We start from the raw sequence: 22,337 nt of genomic DNA, 5'->3' as shown, positions 1-22,337 counted from the left end.
CCAGTAAAGTTTATACATGCTAAATATTCCTTAAGATACAGTATAAGCTATAATTTGATATATGATAAAATAAAAAGATTTAAAGAACTGATCATTACTATTCCAATGAAAGAAATGAAACTGTATGTACAAGTTTGTATTATCTGTTCAAAGTCTTTTACTTAAAAAAACTCAACTCATTGAATCTTGGCTTTGCACTAATTTAGAAAATTTTTCCAAGAAAATTTCACATTTTTTTGTTCTTTGTTTTGTTTACTTAGTTTTTACTTGTTTAATTTCATTGCCTTGATCAGAACTACTTAATGAATAATGATATTATTGAGTTGATTTATATAGAAATAAAAAGGTGACCCCAAGCCTTTTCTAAAACTAAAAATGTATAAAAATAATGCCTATACATGCATTAAATACTTTAATTAAAAGTGATTTTATAACAAATATTTGTTCCACAATGTAAAATGTATATTTTTAGAATTGAAAATAGCTGCTTACAAAAAAATGATGATAAGGGGTGTTTAATATAGCAATATTGCCAAGGTGATTGCCATAACAACATTAAAACTATGTAATTCTGTGTAACTCTAGTGGCAATGATTATCAATTATCGAACATTTACTATACTTAGGCACCATGCTAATAATGTCTTTATATAATCAGCATAAAACCTTATGAAATTGATATTAGTATTTGTAGTTTACTTTTATTTTCCATTTACCCAGAAAATTATGTAGGTGATGAAAGTGAATGATATCCAGATTCTGCTACTAGCTAGCAGCCTTTTGAGTTGCTCATAGTCACACGGCATTCAATGGTAAAGGTAGAATTAAAACCTAGTTATAACTGACTTCAAAGCTTGGGGTTCTGATGTACTGTAAAAGGGTGATGCTGATTTTAGCTGTTGAAGTAAAAATACACAAAGGCTAGTAATGAACCTTTATCTTCTGGTAATAGGTTCGAATAGAATAATTATCCACATTGCTATAAAACAATAATTAAAAGTAACCTTATTGTAGCTGAGAAATAATCACTTAAAACAATTAATTGACTAGAAAACAAAAACCAGTTAAGCTTAAAATATAAATACAGAACAAAACTTGTGCTAATGTGACATACATAAATCAACAATTATATACAACTGGTACATATATATGTATGTAAGTGTAGGTACATTCCATAATGCACACATATTTCAAAATATATTCTATAATTTCCTTTGTTATAAAAGTGAATAAATAATTATAAATGCTAAACTTCTAATATTAGCAATCAGTATTCAGAAGAAATTGAGTCATTTTGGCCACAAAGATGCAATATAAAAGGGATAGAAAAATCTTGTATATATCAAAGAGAAAAATGAAAAAAATGTTTAACTTGTAGCAAGATTAACTTAAAACAGCAAGCTCATTTTGACATTGACAGAAAATACTAAGTTTTAATAGAGAATTGTTCATCTCATGTTAAACCAAACCATTTTTAATATATGTATTGTTACAATAATAATTTAAAATCCTATGAATTATATCACTGGCCATATACTGCATTTTTGTTGGCTTAAAACCATACCAATTAGTGGCCCAAATCTATAATTGGTTTCTTTTATCTGTAAGTGTAAAAATTAAATTTTAAATAACTTACCACTATTTCTGTTGTAACTTCATGTCTGCTGAATTTATAAATAATGACATATGCAGAGACTCCTGATATACAAAATATTCTGCTCTCTGGACACCAATAAATCATCTGAATGGCATATGGATCATCTTCTACCATTTCACACGACTGTTTGCCTTCTCCCACCTTTTGTTTTTCAAAGACTTTTGAAGTTTTTAGTTTGTACAGCATCTGCAGAGTTGCTATGAGACACTGAAACAGTTATCTTCTAATTTGAACTAATGTTTAGATGTTGTTAAAACTTTCTCAATGTATTTTTTAGACCACAAAAGTAAAACACAAGTACAGAAGAATACATGGAACTAGTAATCACTTAATATCATGGTCTTATTTCAGTATAGTACTGAGATGAAGACTAGAAAGAAAAAATAAACAATTATTGAACATATATGCCATTGAATATGTATTTATTTCCTCATGTGATCTTGAGAAAAGTCCTATATTTTTGTTCTTGTTTGATGGAAACACTGGGGCTCAGAAAGTATACAATAGAAATATGACATGATTCTGTCCTAGGGGAGATCCCTCAATGTTTTTTCATAATGTACTCCTTTGATTGATAGGTCTGTGACACTATCCTCAGGTTAACTTCTCTCAAAAAAATTTTAGACACTCCTTTGGATAAGAAACATTGTAATTTACCAGCTAACAATATTGGGAGCCAAGAATAATTCTTTTAATAAAGATCTATTCTGATTGGCTGTGTGAAGAAAAGGTGAGAAAAAGTCTTATAAAACTGAGTTTGTGGGCCAGAGATTTAGCTCAGTGGTACCGTGCTTGCCTCACAAGTGCAAGGTCCTGAGTTCGATCCCTGGTACCAAAAACAACAACAACAGCAACAACAAAAACAACAAAAACTAAGTTTGTGAACTGTTTTCAAGAATATTAATTTGGGGTAGTATTTTTTCCATTTGAGATCATGATTACACTAACTCCCCTACAAAGGAGTTCTGATTCTATAAACACTGTTTGAGAAAAGTTTCAAAAATCAGTTCTTGCCAAAAGTTCAAAAACTAAATTTAATCATCAGAAGCATTAGTGAAACCCAAAATTGAAGGTGATTCTACAAAATAACTGACCTGAATTCCTAAAAAATGGCAATGACATGAAATATTCAGAATTGTTCTAGAATTTTAAAAAGTCATTGGATATAATGACTAAATACAATAAATCATCCTAGATTTTCTTTTGTTATAAAAAATATTACTGAGACAATTGGCAAAAGCTAAATAAGATCTGGAGATTTAGAAAACAGTTTTGTATTAACAATCTCCTGGTTTTGATAACTATGTTTAGGTTGTATATGAGTACTCTTGATTGTAGGATATATACATTGAAGTAGTTAATATAAAGTATTAAAGGAACATTATATCTGTGCCTGTAACTCATTCTCAAATGGCTTAAAAAACTATGTCTACATGTACATATTTTGTGCATATGTGTTCACATTGGTGTGAGAGACTATCAGGAGAAGGGAGGAAAGACTAGGGAAGATAAAGGAAAGGAAATATGATAGGAGGGTGAGGGAGGAAGGAGAAGACAAGAGAAGAGGGAGAGGGAGGGGGATGGAGAGAGAGAGAGGAGGAAGAGAGAGAGGGTAAGGGAGAGAAAACAAGAGAGGGAAACAAATGTAGTACATATTGAAATTTGGGGAATCTGGTTGAAAGCTATATGTTTTACAGTGCCTTTTTTCCCCTAATTTTTTCTGAAAGCCTGAAATTATGTCAAACTAAAATAGCTCTTAAATGGGCAAGACATTGTATTAAGTGCAATAGTTGGACTTCTGCGGTCATATGGGATGCCTTTGCATGTTACATAACAATGACAAAAAGATTTTGCATAATAATTAAGAACCCTAATTAGGTGACTGAGTTAATCAATATAGAGATTATGCTTAATAGGCTTGTTATAATTAGGTGAGCCCTCTAAAAAAGGGATTAGGGTGCTCTCTAAAGGGAAACATAACTTTTGTACTGGCCTTGAAGCAGTAAGCCACCATGGGTTCTAAAGATGCGAGAAAATTAAGTTTGCTAGCAACTACATATGAGCTTGAAAGAGACCTCTGAGCCTCAAAGGAAACTGCAAACTCAGTCAATATTTTGAATATACTCTTGTGAGACTCTGAGCAAAGGATTCAGTTAGGAAGTAATGAGATTTCTAGCACATAGGAACTATAAGGTAATAAAGAGGTTTTGTTTCAATTGTTAAATTGTGATAATCTATTACTAGCATTAGAAAACTAATACATACTATAAATTCAACTTTTCATTTCTTAGACATTGTTTCACAAAATTAGCAACTGGGGTTCTTTAGTGACATTCATTATATTGAAGATGTGCCCTTGTAATTGAATTAAAGGCAGGGCCATTCTTTGCAATTTATGTTGTGAATGTGATAAAACATTGTGTTAATTAAAAATTAGCTTCTTAAAACATTGTTATGCATCCTAAGGGGTTTTGTATATTCCAATAATTAGATGGCTTTTTTTTTTTTTTTTGGTACCAGGGATCAAACTCAGGACCTTGTGCTTGCAAAGCAGGCAGCGGAACCACTGAGCTAAATCTCCAGCCCTTGCACTCCAATAATTAGAATTGTTAAAGTGTCCTCTCATACTTTAGAAGAAAGAAGTGACTCTGAGGTGGTGGGAAAATAACAATGATATCAGTATGCGTTAATTTTGTTCTAGAAACAAGCTTATATTTGTATGCAGAGATCCATCAAAAGAAAATCTGTTGCTTTTTTGAGTTTCTTAATCATTTACTCTTTAATAGATGAAACTTGTTATGGTTTGATTTGAAATATCCCCCAAATGCTCACTGGTTCAGAAGTGACTGAATCATGAGGGCACTCACCTCATCAGTGGACTAATCCATTGATGTATTCATAGTTGAATGGATTACTAGGAGGTAGGCCCAGCAGAAGGAAGGAAGTCTGGGGGAGGGTGCCTTTGAAGGGTATGTCTTGTGCCCAGCCTCTTCTCTGACTCCTTCCCACTGGCTGCTATGAGGTGAGCAGTTTTCCTCTGCTATTCTCTTCTGCCGTGATGCTTCTACACTGGAGCCAGCCCAACCTGGACCAAAACTTCTAAAAATGTGCCAAAATAAGCTTTTCTCCTTTAAGCTGTATAGGTCAGGTATTTTGGCCAGCAAAAACAGAGACTAATATATAAGGTCAGGAAAGGGGCCTTAGATTCTAAGCCTTTAAATCTTTTTCTCATGTTGAAGTTTTTCTTGATTGCTGAGGACCCTAACTTGTGATAGAAGAGTATCATCGAGAGTCAATTTTTTAAAAAAGTCAATCTTTTCTTCTGCTTTTCTGTTTATTATAGTCTCCCTCAGAAACTATTCACTTCCATAGCTTCAAATATCACTTTTGTATTGTTTCTTCATTAGTTTCCATTCCCAATTGTTCTGTCTACCTGCTGGACATTTTTATTTGAAATTTCTGGTATTTCTATAAAGTTCAAAACTCTCTTGTATTCCTTATTTACAAAAGAGTTCACTTCATCTTCCCAGTTATATATCTTCAGAAATTTAGTGTTGTTGCTAACTTGTTCTCTTCCCATTGTTAAAATCTTTAACTAAACTCACACTTAGACTATTAAAATATCCTTTCTGAGTCCAAATACTATTTCTGAAAATAAATAGAATTTTTATTGTATTACATTTAGAATTCTTATCATATTGTTTGCCTGGTAGTGACAGATGTGCATTTCTTTTTCTAGTGACTGTTAAATCTTCTGAAAACATTTATGGGTATAAGGAAGATTTAATTATTTTTGTGTGTCCTTCAACATTGAGAAGAATACTTATTTATTCCATAAATTAAATAATTCTTTAAAATGTAATAAGAATTTTTTGCTATCAAATAATTTCTTTTGATCTTCACATGACTTAGGTGAGTGAGAAGAAAAGTCAAGATTATAGCGATAAAAGCATTTGTTGAAGACTGCATAGCTAGGAGGCAAAGAAAATTCCTTGAACACTGTTAATTTGACAAAGTCTAGTACTATTTCTGACATACCACATCTTGAAGACAAAATGGGTTGCTGACAGACAGACTTTGTCTTGTTTGTTCTATATTACAGAAGATAAGTACAAAAAAGAAACTTTAAACTGGTTTAACAATATGAGATATGGAATTTGTAATAGCAATACATTTATCAAAATAAAATATTAACTGCCAAAACTAAAATGTAATGGATGGCCATGACTCAACATTACCCAAGTGTTGATTGTTTACAGGGATAAACTTTAAACTTACTTGCAGAAGCATCCCAAAATTTTATTGATCCATCTGCATGACTAGATGAAAAACAGATTAGTATTAAAGTACATCGAATAAAAAATCACTCCAAAATGTATAAAACTTGAGTTAATGTTTTTAATTTTGATTCAAAAATACCACTCTAATGAAAACTAATGTATGATAAAACATTTTAAAACTTAAAACACTGGCTTGTTCCTTAATACCCTAAAATTTGAAGATTATAAAAAGACCAATTCCTTAGATTTTACTGTAAGACTTTATGTGGTACAGTGAAAACTAGCCCATGGAAAATAAGCAAAATTCCTTAGGTAAAATTTTGGGTATTTAATGAAAAAGATAACATGATCTTGACATTATTAAAATATAAAATAAATGGGCTGAGGATTTAGCTCAGTGGTTCCGCCGCCTGTCTTGTAAGCGCAAGGTCTCGAGTTCAAACCCTGATACCAAAAAAAAAATTTATATATATATATAAAATCCCTAAACCCAAATAAAGTTGTCATGATTTTAAAAATAAATAAGCTAATGTTAATTCTATAAAAACTCATTTACAAAATAGAAGAGGATAGAACGTTTCTCAACATATTTGATGAAATCAGCATTATCTTCAAAACCAGAAAAAAAATACATGAAAATTAAACACCGATATCACTCATGAGCATAGGCATAAAAATTGTCAACAAAGTATTATCAGATCAAGTCACATAAGATATGAAAGGGATAATTCATCATAATTGAGGTTTGTCTTAGGAGTGGAAAGTCGGTTAAATAATTTTTAAAAAATTATGTTGTAATGCACCCACAGTGTCAAAGAAGAAAAGCCATATGATCATTTTGATAGATGTAGAAAAAGCACGTAACAAAAATTCACCACCCATTTGTAAAAACAAACAAACAGTAAATTAGAAATAGAGGAAGCTTCAGCCTCTTAGAAGGAATCTAGAAACAATTTACAGATAGCGCCTTAACCCATACACAATAGTAAAAGACCAAATGTTTCCTCCTAAGATCAGAAATGAAGCAAAAAATGTTCACTCTCACATGATATTGGAGTTCATCACTGCAATAGAAAAATAAACAGAAAATGTACAACTGAAAAGAGATAAAACTGTTTCTATTTGCAGATCACATGATGTAAAAGTTGGTATTCCGAAAATTCCAAAGATTAAAAGGAATACTAGAACTCATATGAGTTTAAGATAATTGTTAAGAAAAAATGCCAAGAGGCAAAATTCAGTTGTATTTCTATATAATAGCAAGACCACTTAAAAGTTGATTTACAAAATATCATTTACAAAAGCAAAAAATAAACATAAGATAGTTCAGTGTAAATGAATATAAATTTGTATGGTGAAAACTACAAAATGCTGATCAAACAAATAACAAAATATATTAATAAAATATGTTCCTGATTACTGTAAAATATTAGGTCTCCGTTTTCCCAAAATGATATGTACATTCAATGTAATCCCAATTGAAATATGCCAAAAAAGTTCATGCAGAAATAAAATGATTCTAAAATATACAGAGAAAGGTAAAGAAACTATAATCATCAAAATAATTTTGAAAAACAATAAACAGTTGGAAGACTCAAACTACCTAGCATTAAGTCTCCCACTAAAAGCCACCATATAATTATTATGCTATTAATGATAAATGGACACATATATTAATGGAACAATATTATTGGAGAGTCCAGATGTGAATCCACATATATATGGTCAACTAACTTTTTTAAAGGGGGATCAGTCACAGATAAAGCAATGTGGTTTCTTTTAACAGATTTACTGAGACATAATTTACATACCCCAACATTCACCCAATGTAAGTATACAGATTGACAATTTTAGTAAATTTATGTGTCTGTGACAATGACACAATCATCTAGTTTTAGCACAGTTTCATCACCCCCCAAAATTACTTTATTCTAATATATAATGCTCAAGCATCCTGGTAGATTTCCAGTGATTTAATTTCTGCCAGTATAGATTCTTTTTATTAGAATTTTAATTAACAAATATAATATTATGTGAAATAAACATAATATTTACTCTTTTATGTATGCACCTTTTACTTAGCATGTTTGTGAGGATAATTATTATTACATACATCTGTAAATTCTCTTTATTGCTTAATAGTATCCTATTTTATGGATATACTTCATCTATCCACTGACCATTAATGGACATTCGGATTGTTTTCAACTTTGGGTTAGTGAAAATAAAGATGCTATGAATTACTTTGTATGTTTATATATTTAATCATACACTTATACATAGATTTTAAAACGTTATTTCTGAAACATTCTGCAGGATGTGGTAGGAGACCTTACACAACCTATCAAACTTTAATTTTGTTTTCACAATGTAATATTTGATTTGAATAAAACAATGTACGTAACACAGATTTAAGATATAAAATATAATTGTATTGAAACTACTCAACCAAAGAACTAACATTAGTAATAAGTTGAGTCTTATGTGCTCTTCTTGATTCCACCTTCCTGATTTCTTTGCAAGAAGAAGTTGCCATTACCCTGAAATCTTTTAAAATCATCTTTTTTTTACAATATTATCAATTATATGTATAAACTATAAACAATATACTGAGTTTTTCAGGTTTAAAACTTTTTGTATATTTTTTTGAATGGCGGTAAATATATTCACACTGTTGTGCAAAAGATCTCCAGAACTCTTTCTTCTTGCAACACTGAAACTCCCTACTGCATATTAATTTTTTGGCAGCCCAATTAATTTTAAAATCATTTGAACATAAAAAGGCACATTGACTAAACTGCATTTTATAGCCCGCAAGACACCTTGGAGTAGCTTGGATTTTACTCTAGATTCCATTATCATCCAATCCAGCTTCTTGCTTCATTCACATGCACATTCTTTTTATTTCCTTGCTCCCCAGAAAAGCAGATGAGAGAAGCAGCCATCTGTGTTGTCAGTAGTTCTTTGACAGGAAAAGGGCAACACAGTTATTTAAACTAACATTAAACAGGTAAAGTAAAACAAGACAATGCTTATGGAATGTATGGTGCATATTGGCAGCACTCACATCATTACATTTCTGCTTCTCCTATTCAGTCATTTCTCTTGAAGGCAGAAGATTTTTCTCTTGAGTTTATCTTCACTTTTACCTATGAAATTTCTTGGGTGTGTTAGACATGGTTGTAGGGGAAGCACAGCAAGGTGACTGAGAGAAGTTTGGTCAGCACAGCGGTCACCTCCAAATCAATATATTGTTCACGTTTGCTTCATTTAAAAACTTTATAATAATGTAATTAGGATGTATATAAAGAAAAAGATTTTTCCCATATCAGATTTATGAATTCATACACATTTTTGCTTGTAAATCATTCATTGTTAGTGCTTTAATATAGAACAGTCTGCCCAATTTAGATATTTGTTGGTACTTGGGCAATTATGACTTTATTCTCTTTCTTTTGATAATATAAATAGTACAGCTATATATACACACAATGCTTGTTATTTATGCACAAAAGTAGACTTGGTAGATCTTAGAGAATGAAAATAAACAAATTTACAAGTTAATGTTAAATTGTTCCAGATTTACAAATTTATGTTTCTATTTACAATATAGAATTTTCATTGAACCATACACTTTGCAACACTTGTTTCTAACAAACTTCTGAATTTTCTTCAATAGATGTTGAATATAAAAATGATATCTCATTATGGTTTTAATTTGCATTTTCTAATTTCCCTAATTTTTAAAGTGAAACCATGTAAGTTTTCTAGGTAAAAGCAAATTAAAAATAATTTATCAGACAACTTAAAGGGATGATGGCCATAATAAAGGACACGATTAGTGAATCTAGAGTAGGTACAGATAAAAAAAATAGAGAGGAACTTAGGAACATGATGGAAACCATGAATGCCCAACAAAGGAAAGAAGTGGAATCCATGAAACAGACTCAAACAAGATATTCAGAGATTAAAAATTCTATTGAAAGTATACGAAGCAGAATCAACCAATGGGAGGACAGAATGTTGGATCTAAAAGATAGGTTTGCAGATAGCAATCATGAAAAGAAAGATTTCTTAAAAATAACAAGGGATAATGAAAAATCAATCCAAAAGATGCTAGATGATACAAAGAAGATTAACCAAAAAACATGTTCACAGAAGAAGTGATGAAAACATCCCAAGCATGGAAAAAGAATTTGACACACAGATAAGTGAGGCATATAGACCCAGTTAGCCATGATCAACAATGTTTTTTACCAAGGCATATAATTGTCAAGATCCCAGAAATTCAACACTAGAATGACATTTTTTTAAATTCATAGAATAGAATATTAAAAGCTGTGAGAAAAGAAACACAACACCTATAAAGACCATAAGAATCACAGCAGACTTCTCAGTCAAACCCTTAAGTCAAGGGTGACTTGGAGTGAAGGATTTCAAGCCCTAAAGGAAAACAACCTCTAACCAATATTGATGTATCTCACAAAACTATATTTCAAAATTGACAGAGAAATAAGATAGTTCCATGATAAAGAACACCTGAAGAAATTCACAACCTCTCCAAAATGTTCTGAGCAGTATTCAAAAAAGAGATAACAAAGACTGCAATTCCATGAACCCCAATAAAATGAATCCACCAAGCAAGCAAATAATCTAAGGGAAAAGAAAGGGAACCAACAACAGGAAAATTATAAGAGAAGGATAAGTCAATGCATATTAATTATAACCATCAATGTAAATGGTCTTAATTCACCAATCAAAAGAAACAGATTAGCAGAATAGATCAAGAAGATCCAACAATATGCTGCACACAAGAAACACATTTAACTTTAAAAAATTCATAGACTGAAAGTCAAAGGATGGAAAACAATACTCCATGTGACAGGAACCTGGAAAAAAACCAGGAGTAGTGATTCTATTTGCAGACAAAGTAGATTTCAAGCTAAGACTGGTCAAAAGAGACAAATAAGTTCACTACATACTTGTAAAGGGAAAAATCCAAGAGAAAGAAATAACAATCATAAACATATAGGTACCAAATACCAGTGCACCCAACTATACAAAACACATACTAAAGGACACGGAAAATCAAATAAGCACTTATAGAATTGGAATGGGCAACTTCAATACCCCACTGTCACAAATTGGTTAACTAGGATCTGTCTAAAAATCAACAAAGAAATATCAGAACTAAATCAAATTTTGAACAAATGAACTTACTAGTTGTCACAGAGTGTTCCACCCCACTCTTCTCAGCTGCACATGAGATATTCTCCAAAATAGACCACACACTAACTCATAGAACATGCTTAAGTAAATGCAATGGAATTGAAATTATCCCATGCATATTATCTGACCACAGAGCATTGAAACTGGAACTCAATGGCAAAAGAAACCACAAAAATTGCATAAACACATGGAAATTAAGTAACACTTTGAACAAGCAATGGGTCACAGATGAAATTAAAGAAGAAATTAGACAGGATCTATACTTAAATAATAATGTCAAAACAATATGCTAGAACATATGGATGCAATGAAACCAGTCCTACAAGGGAAATTTATAGCAGTGAATTCCCATATCAGAAAAACAGAGGGAGCTCAAATATGAAACCTAATGTTGAACCTCAAGGTTTTAGAAAAAGAAGTGTAAGGTAAACCCAAAGCCTGTACAAAGGAGAAAATTATAAAAATTATAGCAAAACATGTAACTGAGACTAAGAAAACAATTGAAAGAATCAATGCTTTGAATAGTTAGTTCTTTGAAAGATTAAATAAAATAGAGAAACCCTTAGTCAACTTTATCATGAAAAGGAAAGACTCAAATCCATGAAATTAGGAGTGAAAGGGGTGAAATCACAACAAATCCTGTAGAAATTCAGAAGATTATTAATACCTACTTTGAGAACCTGCATTCTAATAAGATGGAAAATACAGAAAAATTGGACAGATTCCTAGATACATACCAATTACCAAAGCTGAATCAAGAAGATATAAAAATTCTAAATAAACCAGTATCAGTTAAGGAAATTAAAGATGTAATTAAAAACCTACCAACAAAGAAAAGCCCAAGTCCTGATGGATTAACTGCTTGAGTCTGCAAGAAATTTACAAAGGATCTAATGTCACTGCTCCCCAAACTCTTTAATAATATTGAAAGGAAGCAATACTCCCAAAATCATTTCTAGCAGTAAGCATTACCCTAATATCAAAACCAGAAAAGGATTCAACCAAAAAAAAAGAACTACAAGCCAATCTCCCTAATAAACATAGATGCAAAAAATCCTCAATAAGTATAGGCAAACAGAATGCAGCAAATCATCAAGAGGATTATACACCACGACCAAGTAGGATTTATCCCAGGGATGCAGGGAAAGTACAACCAATGCAAATCAATAAATGTAATATGCCATATTAACAGAAGCAAGGACAAAAAGTATATGATCATCTCAATAGATGTAGAAAAAGCATTTGACAAAGTCCAACACTCATTCAAGATAAGAACCCTACAGAAAATTGGAATAGATGGTTTTTATCTCAATCTGATAAAAGCCTTCTATGACAAAACAATAGGCAACATCATACTAAATGGTCAATAACTGAAAGCTTTCACTCTAAAATCAGGAAGAAGACAAGGATGTCCACTATCACCACTCCTATTCAATATACTTCTGGAAACATTAGCCACAACAATTAGACAAGAGGAGAAAATAAAAGGAATAGGATTGGAATGGAAGAAGTTAAATTATCATTATTTGCAAATGATGTGATACTCTACATAGAAGACCAAAAAATCCACTGAAAGACTGCTAGATTTAATAACCAAATTCAGTAGTATATAGGTGGATACAAAGTCGACATTCAAAAAGAATAGAATTCTTCTACAGAAATAATAAACTCAGTGAGAGAGACATTAGTAAAATCTCACCTCTTATAATATCGTAAAAATAAAATACTTAGCAATCCACCTAACAAAGGAAATAAAGGAGTTTTACATTGAAAATTACAGTAATCTAAAAAAGGATTCATAAGAGAATATCAGAAAATAAAAAGATATCCTTTGTTCTTGGATAGGCAGATTTTTATACAGATTTAATGCAATCCTTATTAAAATACCAATAACATACCTTTCAAAATTAAGAAAACTATCCTAAAATTCATTTGGAATCAGAAGAGACCTGGAATAACAAAACCAATGCTGGGCAGCAAAGGGAAGGCAAGGGCCATCACAATTCCTAACCTCAAATTATACTACAGTGTTACTATGATAAAAACAGGATGGTACTGAAAAAAAAAAAAAAAAAAAAAAACAGACCCAAGGATCAATGGAACAAATTAGAAGAGGCAGAAACAGCCCCAAACACACTCAGCCACCTTATCTTTGACAAAGGGGCCAAACACATTCACTGGAAGAAAGGCTCTTTAATAAATGGTGCTGAAAAAACTGGTTTTCCATATGCTAAAGATTAAACCTACACTCATATCTTTTTCAATGCACCAAAATAAAACTGAAATGGATCAAACTTTCAAATATTAAAACAGAAACACTAAATCTGCTGGAAGAGAGAATACGCAGAACTCTTGAAGACATAGGTGTAGGCAAAGACTTTATGTGCAGAACCCTGATCACACAGGAAATATTTCAAAGAATCAACAACTGGGATCTCATCTTATTAAAAAGCTTTTGCATAGCAAAAGAAATCACCAACAGAGTAAAGAGATAATGCACAGAGTGGGAAAAAATTTGCCAGCTGTTCCTCAGACAAAGGACTAGTTATCTAGATTATATAGAGAACTCAAAAAAAATCAAGTCCTCAAATTTGATGACCCAATACAAAAAAAAAAATATCTGAATAGACACTTCTTAGATGAAAAAGTACAAACAGCATATAAATACTGAAAAAAATTTTCAACATCACTGGCCAGTAGAGGAATGTAAATTAAACACCACTGAGATTCCATCTCACTCCAAAGAATGAATGTTATCAAGAAATCAACCAATAACAAGTGCTAGTGGGGCTGTGGGGGAAAAAGGAACCCTCCTTCACTGTTGGTGGGAGTGTAGACAGACTAGTGCAACAACTGGGGAAATCAGTGTGGAGAATCCTCAAAGAACTAAAACTAGAAGTTCCATTCAACTTAGCTATTCCCCTTCTTGGTATCTTCCCAAAAGAATTAAAAGCATCATACCACAGCAATATATGTAGACCCATGTTTATAGCGGTGTAGTTTATAATAGCTACATCTTAAACAGCCCAAATGCCCATCAACTGATGAATGGATAAAGAAAATGTGTTTTTTTTAATACAATGGAGTAATACTTTGCCATAAAGAAAAATAAACTTGAGACATTTCTAGATAAATAGATGCACCTTGAGACCATATTCTTAAGTGAAAAAATCAGACACACGTTTAAATATCACGTTCTCTGGTGTGGAAAACCAAAAGTGTAAATAAGGACCAAAATGTATAATAGATATTGGGAAGTGTTCAAAAAAGAAAAGGAACAAAAGAGGGGGAGGAGGAAAGGAAGGAATGGAAATGAAAAAATAAAAGGGAAAAAATCGAAACAAAGCTTTTGTAAATAAGGAGGGGAAGAAGGGCTGAGGGGAGAGGGTTGGGGAAAAAAGAATCAAGATATATTACATACTGGTATAAATTCTCTATGATGAATATGATCATTATATATATCTAAAATGTAGCAAGAAAATTAATTAAAATATTTAAATCAGGGTAAATATATCAATCTCCTTCAATTATTACTATATCCTGATGCTAAAAATATTCAAAATCCTTTCTTCTAACTTTCTGTAATATACAGTATCTCATTCTATATAGTCATAATACTGTGCAATACCACACTTTTTACTCCACACTGTAACTTAGTACATACTTATCATTTCTTTTTCCTTCCACCTTCTCTTCAACTCTGGTAACCATTATTCTACTCTCAAGTTCTTTGAGATAAACTATGTTAGATTCCATAGTGGTATTTATTTTTCTGTGCCTGACTTATTTTACTTACCCTAGGGATTTCCAGTTCCACCAACATTTTCACATACAACAAGAGATCCTATTTTAAATGGTATTTCACTGTTGATATGTGCTGCATTATCTTTATCCATTTAAAAGCTGTTGAACATTTTGGTTATTTTTATTTCTTAGCTATTGTGGATACTTCTAAAATAAACATGGGTGTGCAGATGTCTTTTCAACATCTTAAGTTTATTTCCTTTAGAAATATACCAAGAAGGGCTGGGGATTTAGCTCAGTGGTTCCCGTTGCCTGCCTCACAAGCGCAAGGTCCCAAGTTCAATCCCCAGTACCAAATAATAACAATAATAATAATGATAATAAAGAAATATACCAAGTACTGAGATTGTTAATCTGGAAGTCTTACTTTATTTTTCAGAAGCACTTCTACATTGTCTTCCATAATGGTTATACTGATCTATATTCCCACCAACCATGTGCAAAGTTTCCCTTTTCTGAATATCCTTTCTAGCACTTGTTATCTTTCTTCTTTTTGATAATCCTCATTTTTACTGGGGTTAGATGATATCTCACTGTATTATTTTTTTGCGTTTCCCTGATGGCTAATGATAGTGATAAGTTTTTTCAAATATTTGCTTTCCATTTGTATTATTAAATCTTCTTTTGACAAATGTCTGTTCAGATCTGCTTTCCATTTTTAATTGTTAAATTATTTTAATATTTAATTATTTTCATTTGCTATTGAGTTTTCAAAATATTTTATATATTTTAGGTATTAACTACTAGTCAGATTTATAGTTGCAAATATTCTCTCCCTTTCTGTAGATTGTAATTTCAATTTGTTGTTCCCTGTGCTGTGTAGAAGCTTTTAGTTTGATGCAATTTTGTTAGTCTAATTTGCTCTTATTTTCTGTCCTTTGAAGGTCTGTCCAAAGAAAAATCCTTGCCCATGTCAATGTTCTGAAGCATGTCCCTCTTTGTTTTCTTTTAGTACTTCTACAACTTCAGGTCTTACAATTTTACCTTTGATCCATTCTCAGTCAATTTTTGTATTGCTCAGAGATAGCAATGCATATGTATATCTAATTTAATGAGCACTATTTATTGAAAAGATTGCTCATTTTCAAATGCATATTCTTAGCACCTTTGTTGAAAATCAGATGGTTGTGAATGTATAGGTTTACTTCTAGGCTCTTGATATATTCCACTGATCTATATATCTGTTTAATTATCAAGGGCATGTTGTTTTGATTGCTACAGCTTTATAGTTTCTTTTGAAGTTAAGTTGTTCTGCTTTGTTCTCTTTTCCTATATTGCTTTAGCTATCTGCAGTTTTTCAGGATGCATATTAATTTGTTTTCTAGTTCTGTAAAGAATGACATTGGTGTCTTGATGAGGATCGCACTGCATCTCTAGATTGATACTTTTTTTGCTTAAATTCTTTTATTGGTACATTTTAGGTATATACTACACTTACATTTATCATTGGGAGCTTGTACCTGTACATAATGTGTCTTGGTTATTTTTTCCCCATTACCTGTACACCCTTCACCTGCTCCACCCTTCCCTATTTACATAGACTTTGTTTCCATTATTTTTCTCTCCTTTTTTTTTTTTTATTAAATTCTTTTATTGGTACATTGTAGGTATACAACACAATTACATTTCTTATTGGGAATTGTACCTTTACATAATGCATCTTGGTTCTTATTTTTTCCCCATTCCTAGCCCTCCCTTCACCCCTCCACCCTTCCCTATTTACAAAGACTTTATTTCCATTTTTTCCATTTCTCAGCATTTTTCCTTTCCCTTCTTTCCTTTCCCCTGCCCCTCCCACTACCCCTACCCCTTTGGACCTTTGCTTCCTATTTTACATTATCGATTACTCATTCTAATCATTGGTACATTTTAGGTATACAATATAATGACATTCATCATTGGAAATTTGCATCTTTACATAGTCTCTCTTGGTTCTTATTTTTCACCCTTGCCCAGCCCTCCCTTCAACCCCTCCAGTCCTCCCTATTTACAAAGATTTTGTTCCTATTTTTCCATTTTCTCATATTAATCCCATTCCCTTCTATCCTTTCCCCTAGCCCTCCCACTTCCTTCCCCTTTGCCCCTTTTCTTCCTATTTCACATTACCTATTATACATTTTAGTCCTTATTTACACTTTCAGTTTCTCACACCAGAGAAACTATTCAGTGTATACACATGTGTGTCCTATTTATTTCACTTAAGAGTATTGCCTCAATGTGCATCCACTTAGCTATAAATGTCTCTAATTTCTCATTTCTTATGGCTGAGTAGTGCTCCATTTTATAAAAAAACCACATTTTCTTTATCCAGTCTCCAGATGATGGGCATTTGGGCTGTTTCCAAGTTTTAGCTATTACAAACTCTGCTGCTATGAACATGGGTGCACATATATCACTGTGGTATGATTCTTTGAATTCTTTGGGGAAGATCCCCAGCAGTGGAATAGCAGGGTCAAATGGGATTTCCAGTCCTAGTTCTTTGAGGTATCTCCATACTGATTTCCACATTGGTTGCATCAGTCTACACTCCCACCAGCAGTGGAGCAGGGTTCCTCTTTCCCCATAGCCCTGCCAGCATTTGTTATTGGTTGATTTCATGATAGCAGCCATTCTTTCTGGAGTGAAGTGGAATCTCAGCATTGTTTTCATTTGCATCTCTTGAATGACCAGTGATGTTGAACATTTTTTCATGTATTTATTTGCTATTTCTACTTCTTTGTGTGAGAAATGTCTGTTCATTTCAGATGCCCATTTTTGGATTGGGTCTTTAAATTTGGGAGGTCTGATCTTTTGAAGTTCTTTATAGATTTAAGATAGTAGACCTTTGTCTGAGGAAGAGCAGGTGAAGATTTTTTCCCACATTGTGGGTTGTCTCTTCACACTGCTGGTGGATTCTCTTGCTGTGCAGAAGCTTTTTAATAAGAAGAGATCCCACTTGTTGATTGTTTGTGCTAGTTCACGGGCAACTGAGGTTTTGTTCATAAAATCTTTTCCTACACTGATGTCTTCAAGGGTTCTACCTAATCTCTGTTCTACCTGGTTCAGAGTTCCTATTTTAATATTGAGATCTTTAATCCATTTTGATTTTAGTTTAGTGCATGGTGAGAGATATAGGTCTAGTTTTAACCTTTGGCAAGTTGAAGCCCAATTTTTCCAGCACCATTTATTAAAGAGGCTATCTTTCCTCCAGTGAGGGTGTTTGGCTCCTTTATCGAAGATGAGATGGGTGAGTGTGTCTGGTGTTGTTTCTGCATCTTCTAATCTGTTCCACTGGTCCTCAAGCCTGTTTCTTTGCCAGTACCATGATGTTTTCATCACAGTAGCTTTGTAGTAGAGTTGCAGGTTGGGGATTGTGATATCCCCTGCCATGTCTCTGTTACCTAGAATTGCTTTTGTTATTCTGGGTCTCTTCTTGTTCCAAATGAATTTTTGGATTGTTTTCTCAAGGTCTGTGAAGTATGCTGCTGGGATCTTAATTGGAATTGCATTAAATCTATATAGCAGTTTTGGAAGTATGGCCATTTTCACTCTATTAATCCTTCCTACCCAGGAGCAGGGGATGTCTGTCCATTTTCTGATATCATCTTCAATCTCTCTTTTCAGAGTGCCATAGTTTTCAGAGAAGAGGTCTTTGATTTCTTTTGTTAGGATGATTCCTAGGTATTTCAGTTCTTTGGATGCTATTGGGAAAGGAATTATTTGCCCTATTTCTTTCTCAGTGAGTCTGTCATTGGTGTAGAGGAAAGCTATTGATTTTTGTGTGTTGACCTTGTAACCAGCTACTTGACTGAATTTGGTTATTAAGTCTAGAAGACTTTTGGTGGAGTTCTTGGGGTCTTCTATATAGAGTATCATGTCATCTGCAAATAATGACAATTTGACTTCTTCATTACCTATCTTTATTCCTTTTATTTCTTTCTCTTGTCTAATTGCCATGGCTAATGTTTCCAGAACTATATTGAACAAGAGTGGTGATAGTGGACATCCTTGTCTTGTTCCTGATTTGAGTGTGAAGGATTTCAGTTTTTGACCATTTAGTATGATATTGGCTGTTGGTTTTTCATAGATGGCTTCTATCAGTTTGAGGTAGAGACCATCTATTCCAATTTTTTGTAGGGTTTTTTATCATAAATGCATGTTGGATTTTGTCAAATGCCTTTTCTGTGTCTATGGAGATAATCATATGGTTTTTGTCCTTGGCTCTATTGATATCGTGTATTACACTGATTGGTTTTCGTATATTGAACCATCCCTGCATCCCTGAGATGAATCCCACTTGGTCAGGGTGTATGATCTTCTTGATGATCTTCTGCATTCTGCTTGCCAGTATCTTATTAAGGATTTTTGCATCTATGTTCATTAGTGAGATTGGCCTATAGTTCTCCTTTTCACTTGGGTCTTTCTCTGCTTTGGGGATCAAGGTGATGCTTGCTTCCAGGAATGAATTTGGGAGTATTGCTTCCCTTTCAATTTCTTTGAAGAGTTTAAACAGTAGTGGCAGCAGTTCCTCTCTAAATGTCTTGTAGAATTCAGTGGTGAAAGCATCAGGACCTGGGCTTTTCTTGGTTGGTAAGTTTTTAATTACGTTTTCAATTTCATTGATTGACATTGTGTTGTTTAGAATTTTTAGGTTTTCTTCATTCAAATTTGGTAATTCATACGTGTCTAGGAATCTGTCCATTTCTTCTATGTTTTCCACCTTATTGGCATATAGGTTCTTGAAGTAGGTATTGATGATCATCTGGATTTCTGCTGGATCTGTTGTAATTTCACCTTTTTCATTCCTAACTGCCTGGATTTGGGCCTTTTCTTTCCTTTTTCTGATAAGGTTGGCTAGGGGTTTGTCAATTTTGTTTATTGTTTGGAAGAACCAACTCTTGGCTTCATTGATTTTTTTGTATTGTTTTCTTTGTCTCCATTGCATTGAATTCTGCCCTGATCTTTATAATTTCCATCCTTGTATGAGCTTTGGGTTTGTCATGCTTTTATCTTTCTAGAAGCCTGAGGTTCAGCATCAGTTTGTTTATTTGGGCTCATTCTGTTTTCCTAATATGAGTATTTACTGCTATGAATTTCCCTCATAAGAATGCTTTCATTGTGTCCCATAGATTCCGATATGTTGTATTGTCATTGTCTTTTATTTGAAGGAACTTTCTGATTTTTTAAATTTTCTCTCTGACCCATTGGTTATTCAGAAATGTGTTGTTCAATTTCCATGTGTTTATGAAGTTTTTTGCAGTTTCTTTTGCTATGGATCTCCAATTTCATTACACTATGGTCTGATAATATACAGGGGATAACTTCAATTCCTTTGCACTTACTTAAACATGTTCTATGTGTGAGTATGTGGGCTACTTTGGAGAATGACCCATGTGCAGCTGAAAAGAATGTATATTCTGATTTTGTGTGGGGAACATTCTGTAAACATGTTAAGTTCATATGTTCAAGAGTTTCATTGAGTTCTAGTATTTCGTTGCTTATTTTTGTCTAGTTGATCTATCTATTTGTGACAATGGGGTATTGAGGTCCTCCACTACTACTGTATTAGTGCATATATGGTTTTTCATGTCCATTAGTACTTGTTTTATATAGTTGGTCGCACTAGTGTTTGGTGCATAGATATTTATGATTGTCATCTCTTCCTCTTGGATCGTTCCCTTTACAAGGATATAGTGTCCTTGTTTGTCTCTCTTAATCAGTGTGGGTTTGAAATCTGCTTGATCTGCAAAGAGGATAGCTATTCCTGCTTTTTTTCAGGTTCCTGCCCCATGGAGTATTGTTTTCCTCCCTTTAACTTTCAGTCTATGAGCTTCTTCTTGAATTAAGTGTGTTTCTTGTATGCACCATATTGTTGGATCTTGCTTGTTGACCCAGTCTGCCAGTCAATTTCTTTTGATTGGTGAGTTGAGACCATTAACGTTGATGGTTATAACTGATATGTACTGAGTTATCATTGTCATGACTTTTTCTTTTTGTTTGATCCTCCCCTTTTGCTTTTAATTTCTTGTCATGCCCAGTCGATTCATTCTGCTAGGCTTCCTGGGGTTGTGATCCTCATTGTCTTTTCCTAGGATTTTGTCTAAAATTTTTTGGAGTGCTGGGTTTGGTATTCATGAAGTTCCTAAGGTGCTATTTGTCATGAAAGTATCTGATTTCTCCAATTTTGAAAGATTATTTTGCAGGGTACATCAATCTGGATTGGAGGCTGCTTTCCTTTAGGGCTTGAAATACATCACTTCAAGCTCTTCTTGCGTTGAGGGTTTGCACTGAGAAGTCTGCTGTGATTCTGATGGGCTTTCCTTTGTATGTGATTTGTTTCTTTTCTCTAGCTACTTGTAGAATTTTGTTCTTCTGTGGGGTTTCTGGAATCTTAACAATTATATGCCTATGTGTAGATTTTTTTTGATCATGGCTAGTTGGAGACCTATATGTCTCCCTTATCTGTATGTCAAGTTCTTTTCCCCTGCTTGGGAAGTTTTCTGCCATCACTTCTGTAAACAGTTTTTTTATGTCATCTGTACCCTCTCCTGTTTCTTCATTGACTCCAATCAGTCTTTTGTTATTTTTCTTTGCATCATCTCGCAGCTGCTGGATTGATTTCTCATGGTCCCTTAAAATTTTAAAGCAATTTTTCTTTTCCTGGTCACTAATTGCAATCCTATCTTCTATATCTCAAATTCTGTCTTCACATTGGCTCACTGTGCTGCATAGACTTTCAATGGAGTTTTTAATCTCCTGGAAATCTGTTTGCATCTGTTTTATGGATTCACTTTGTTTCCTATGTTGGTATTCCATCATGATCCTCAGCTCCTCTATTTTTTTTTCTGTATCCTCTCTAGATTAATCATGTCTTGCACTATGGGCACAATCTTTGCTATTATGTGAGAAATTGTTTCTGATTTCATTTTTTCCAGATCCTCTTTCATTTCTAGATCGGGGAGTCCAGGTTGTTGAGTATCTGAGAGTGTTTCATCTCTTTTCCCTTTGGGGTTGCTGTAGGTGATCTAGAAGTCTGATTCTGAGGCTCGTTTACCTGTCTTCTCATTTTGACATGGGGGAGTGGGGGGTGAGGGGATGTTCCTGGCGCCTGTGCAGCTCACCTCCTCTGTGCTGGGAGCCATGGCATGCCTACCCAGAAGCCTCCTCTATGCTGGGAGTCATGGTACACCTATGCAGAAGCCTCCTCCTGGCTGGGAGCCATGGTGTGCTGACCTAGAAGTCTCCTCTGGGCTAGGAACCATGGCATGCCTACCTGAAAGTCCCCTATGGAATGGGAGCTATGGCACACAGACCTGGAGGCCTCCTCTGTGCCCAGAGCCTTGGCAGTCTGACCCGGAAGCCTCCTCTATGCTGGAAGCTGTGGCACAC

At 33.4% G+C, this 22,337-nt stretch overlaps 1 protein-coding gene across 22 annotated transcripts in view; it reads right to left on the bottom strand.

Annotated features, from left to right (window-relative positions):
- Positions 1-22,337, bottom strand: part of Stxbp5l (syntaxin binding protein 5L) — a 588,968-nt gene that overhangs the window by 148,948 nt on the left and 417,683 nt on the right. For all 22 annotated transcript variants that reach the window (XM_087209125.1, XM_087209139.1, XM_087209148.1 and 19 more), the window contains 2 exons: positions 5,935-5,975; positions 1,636-1,853 (listed from right to left, as the gene is read on the bottom strand). In XM_087209125.1, the coding sequence (XP_087065251.1) occupies positions 1,636-1,853; positions 5,935-5,975 (259 nt within the window). The remainder of the gene's footprint in view (positions 1-1,635; positions 1,854-5,934; positions 5,976-22,337) is intronic.

This window comes from Heterocephalus glaber, unplaced genomic scaffold (genome assembly GCF_053883595.1).
Source record: "Heterocephalus glaber isolate CG9 unplaced genomic scaffold, H.glaber_assembly_v1.0 deba00000122, whole genome shotgun sequence".
Taxonomy (NCBI): Eukaryota; Metazoa; Chordata; class Mammalia; order Rodentia; family Bathyergidae; genus Heterocephalus; species Heterocephalus glaber.
The sequence above is the reverse complement of the archived record's forward strand: the minus strand, read 5'-3'. Positions and strand labels throughout refer to the sequence as shown.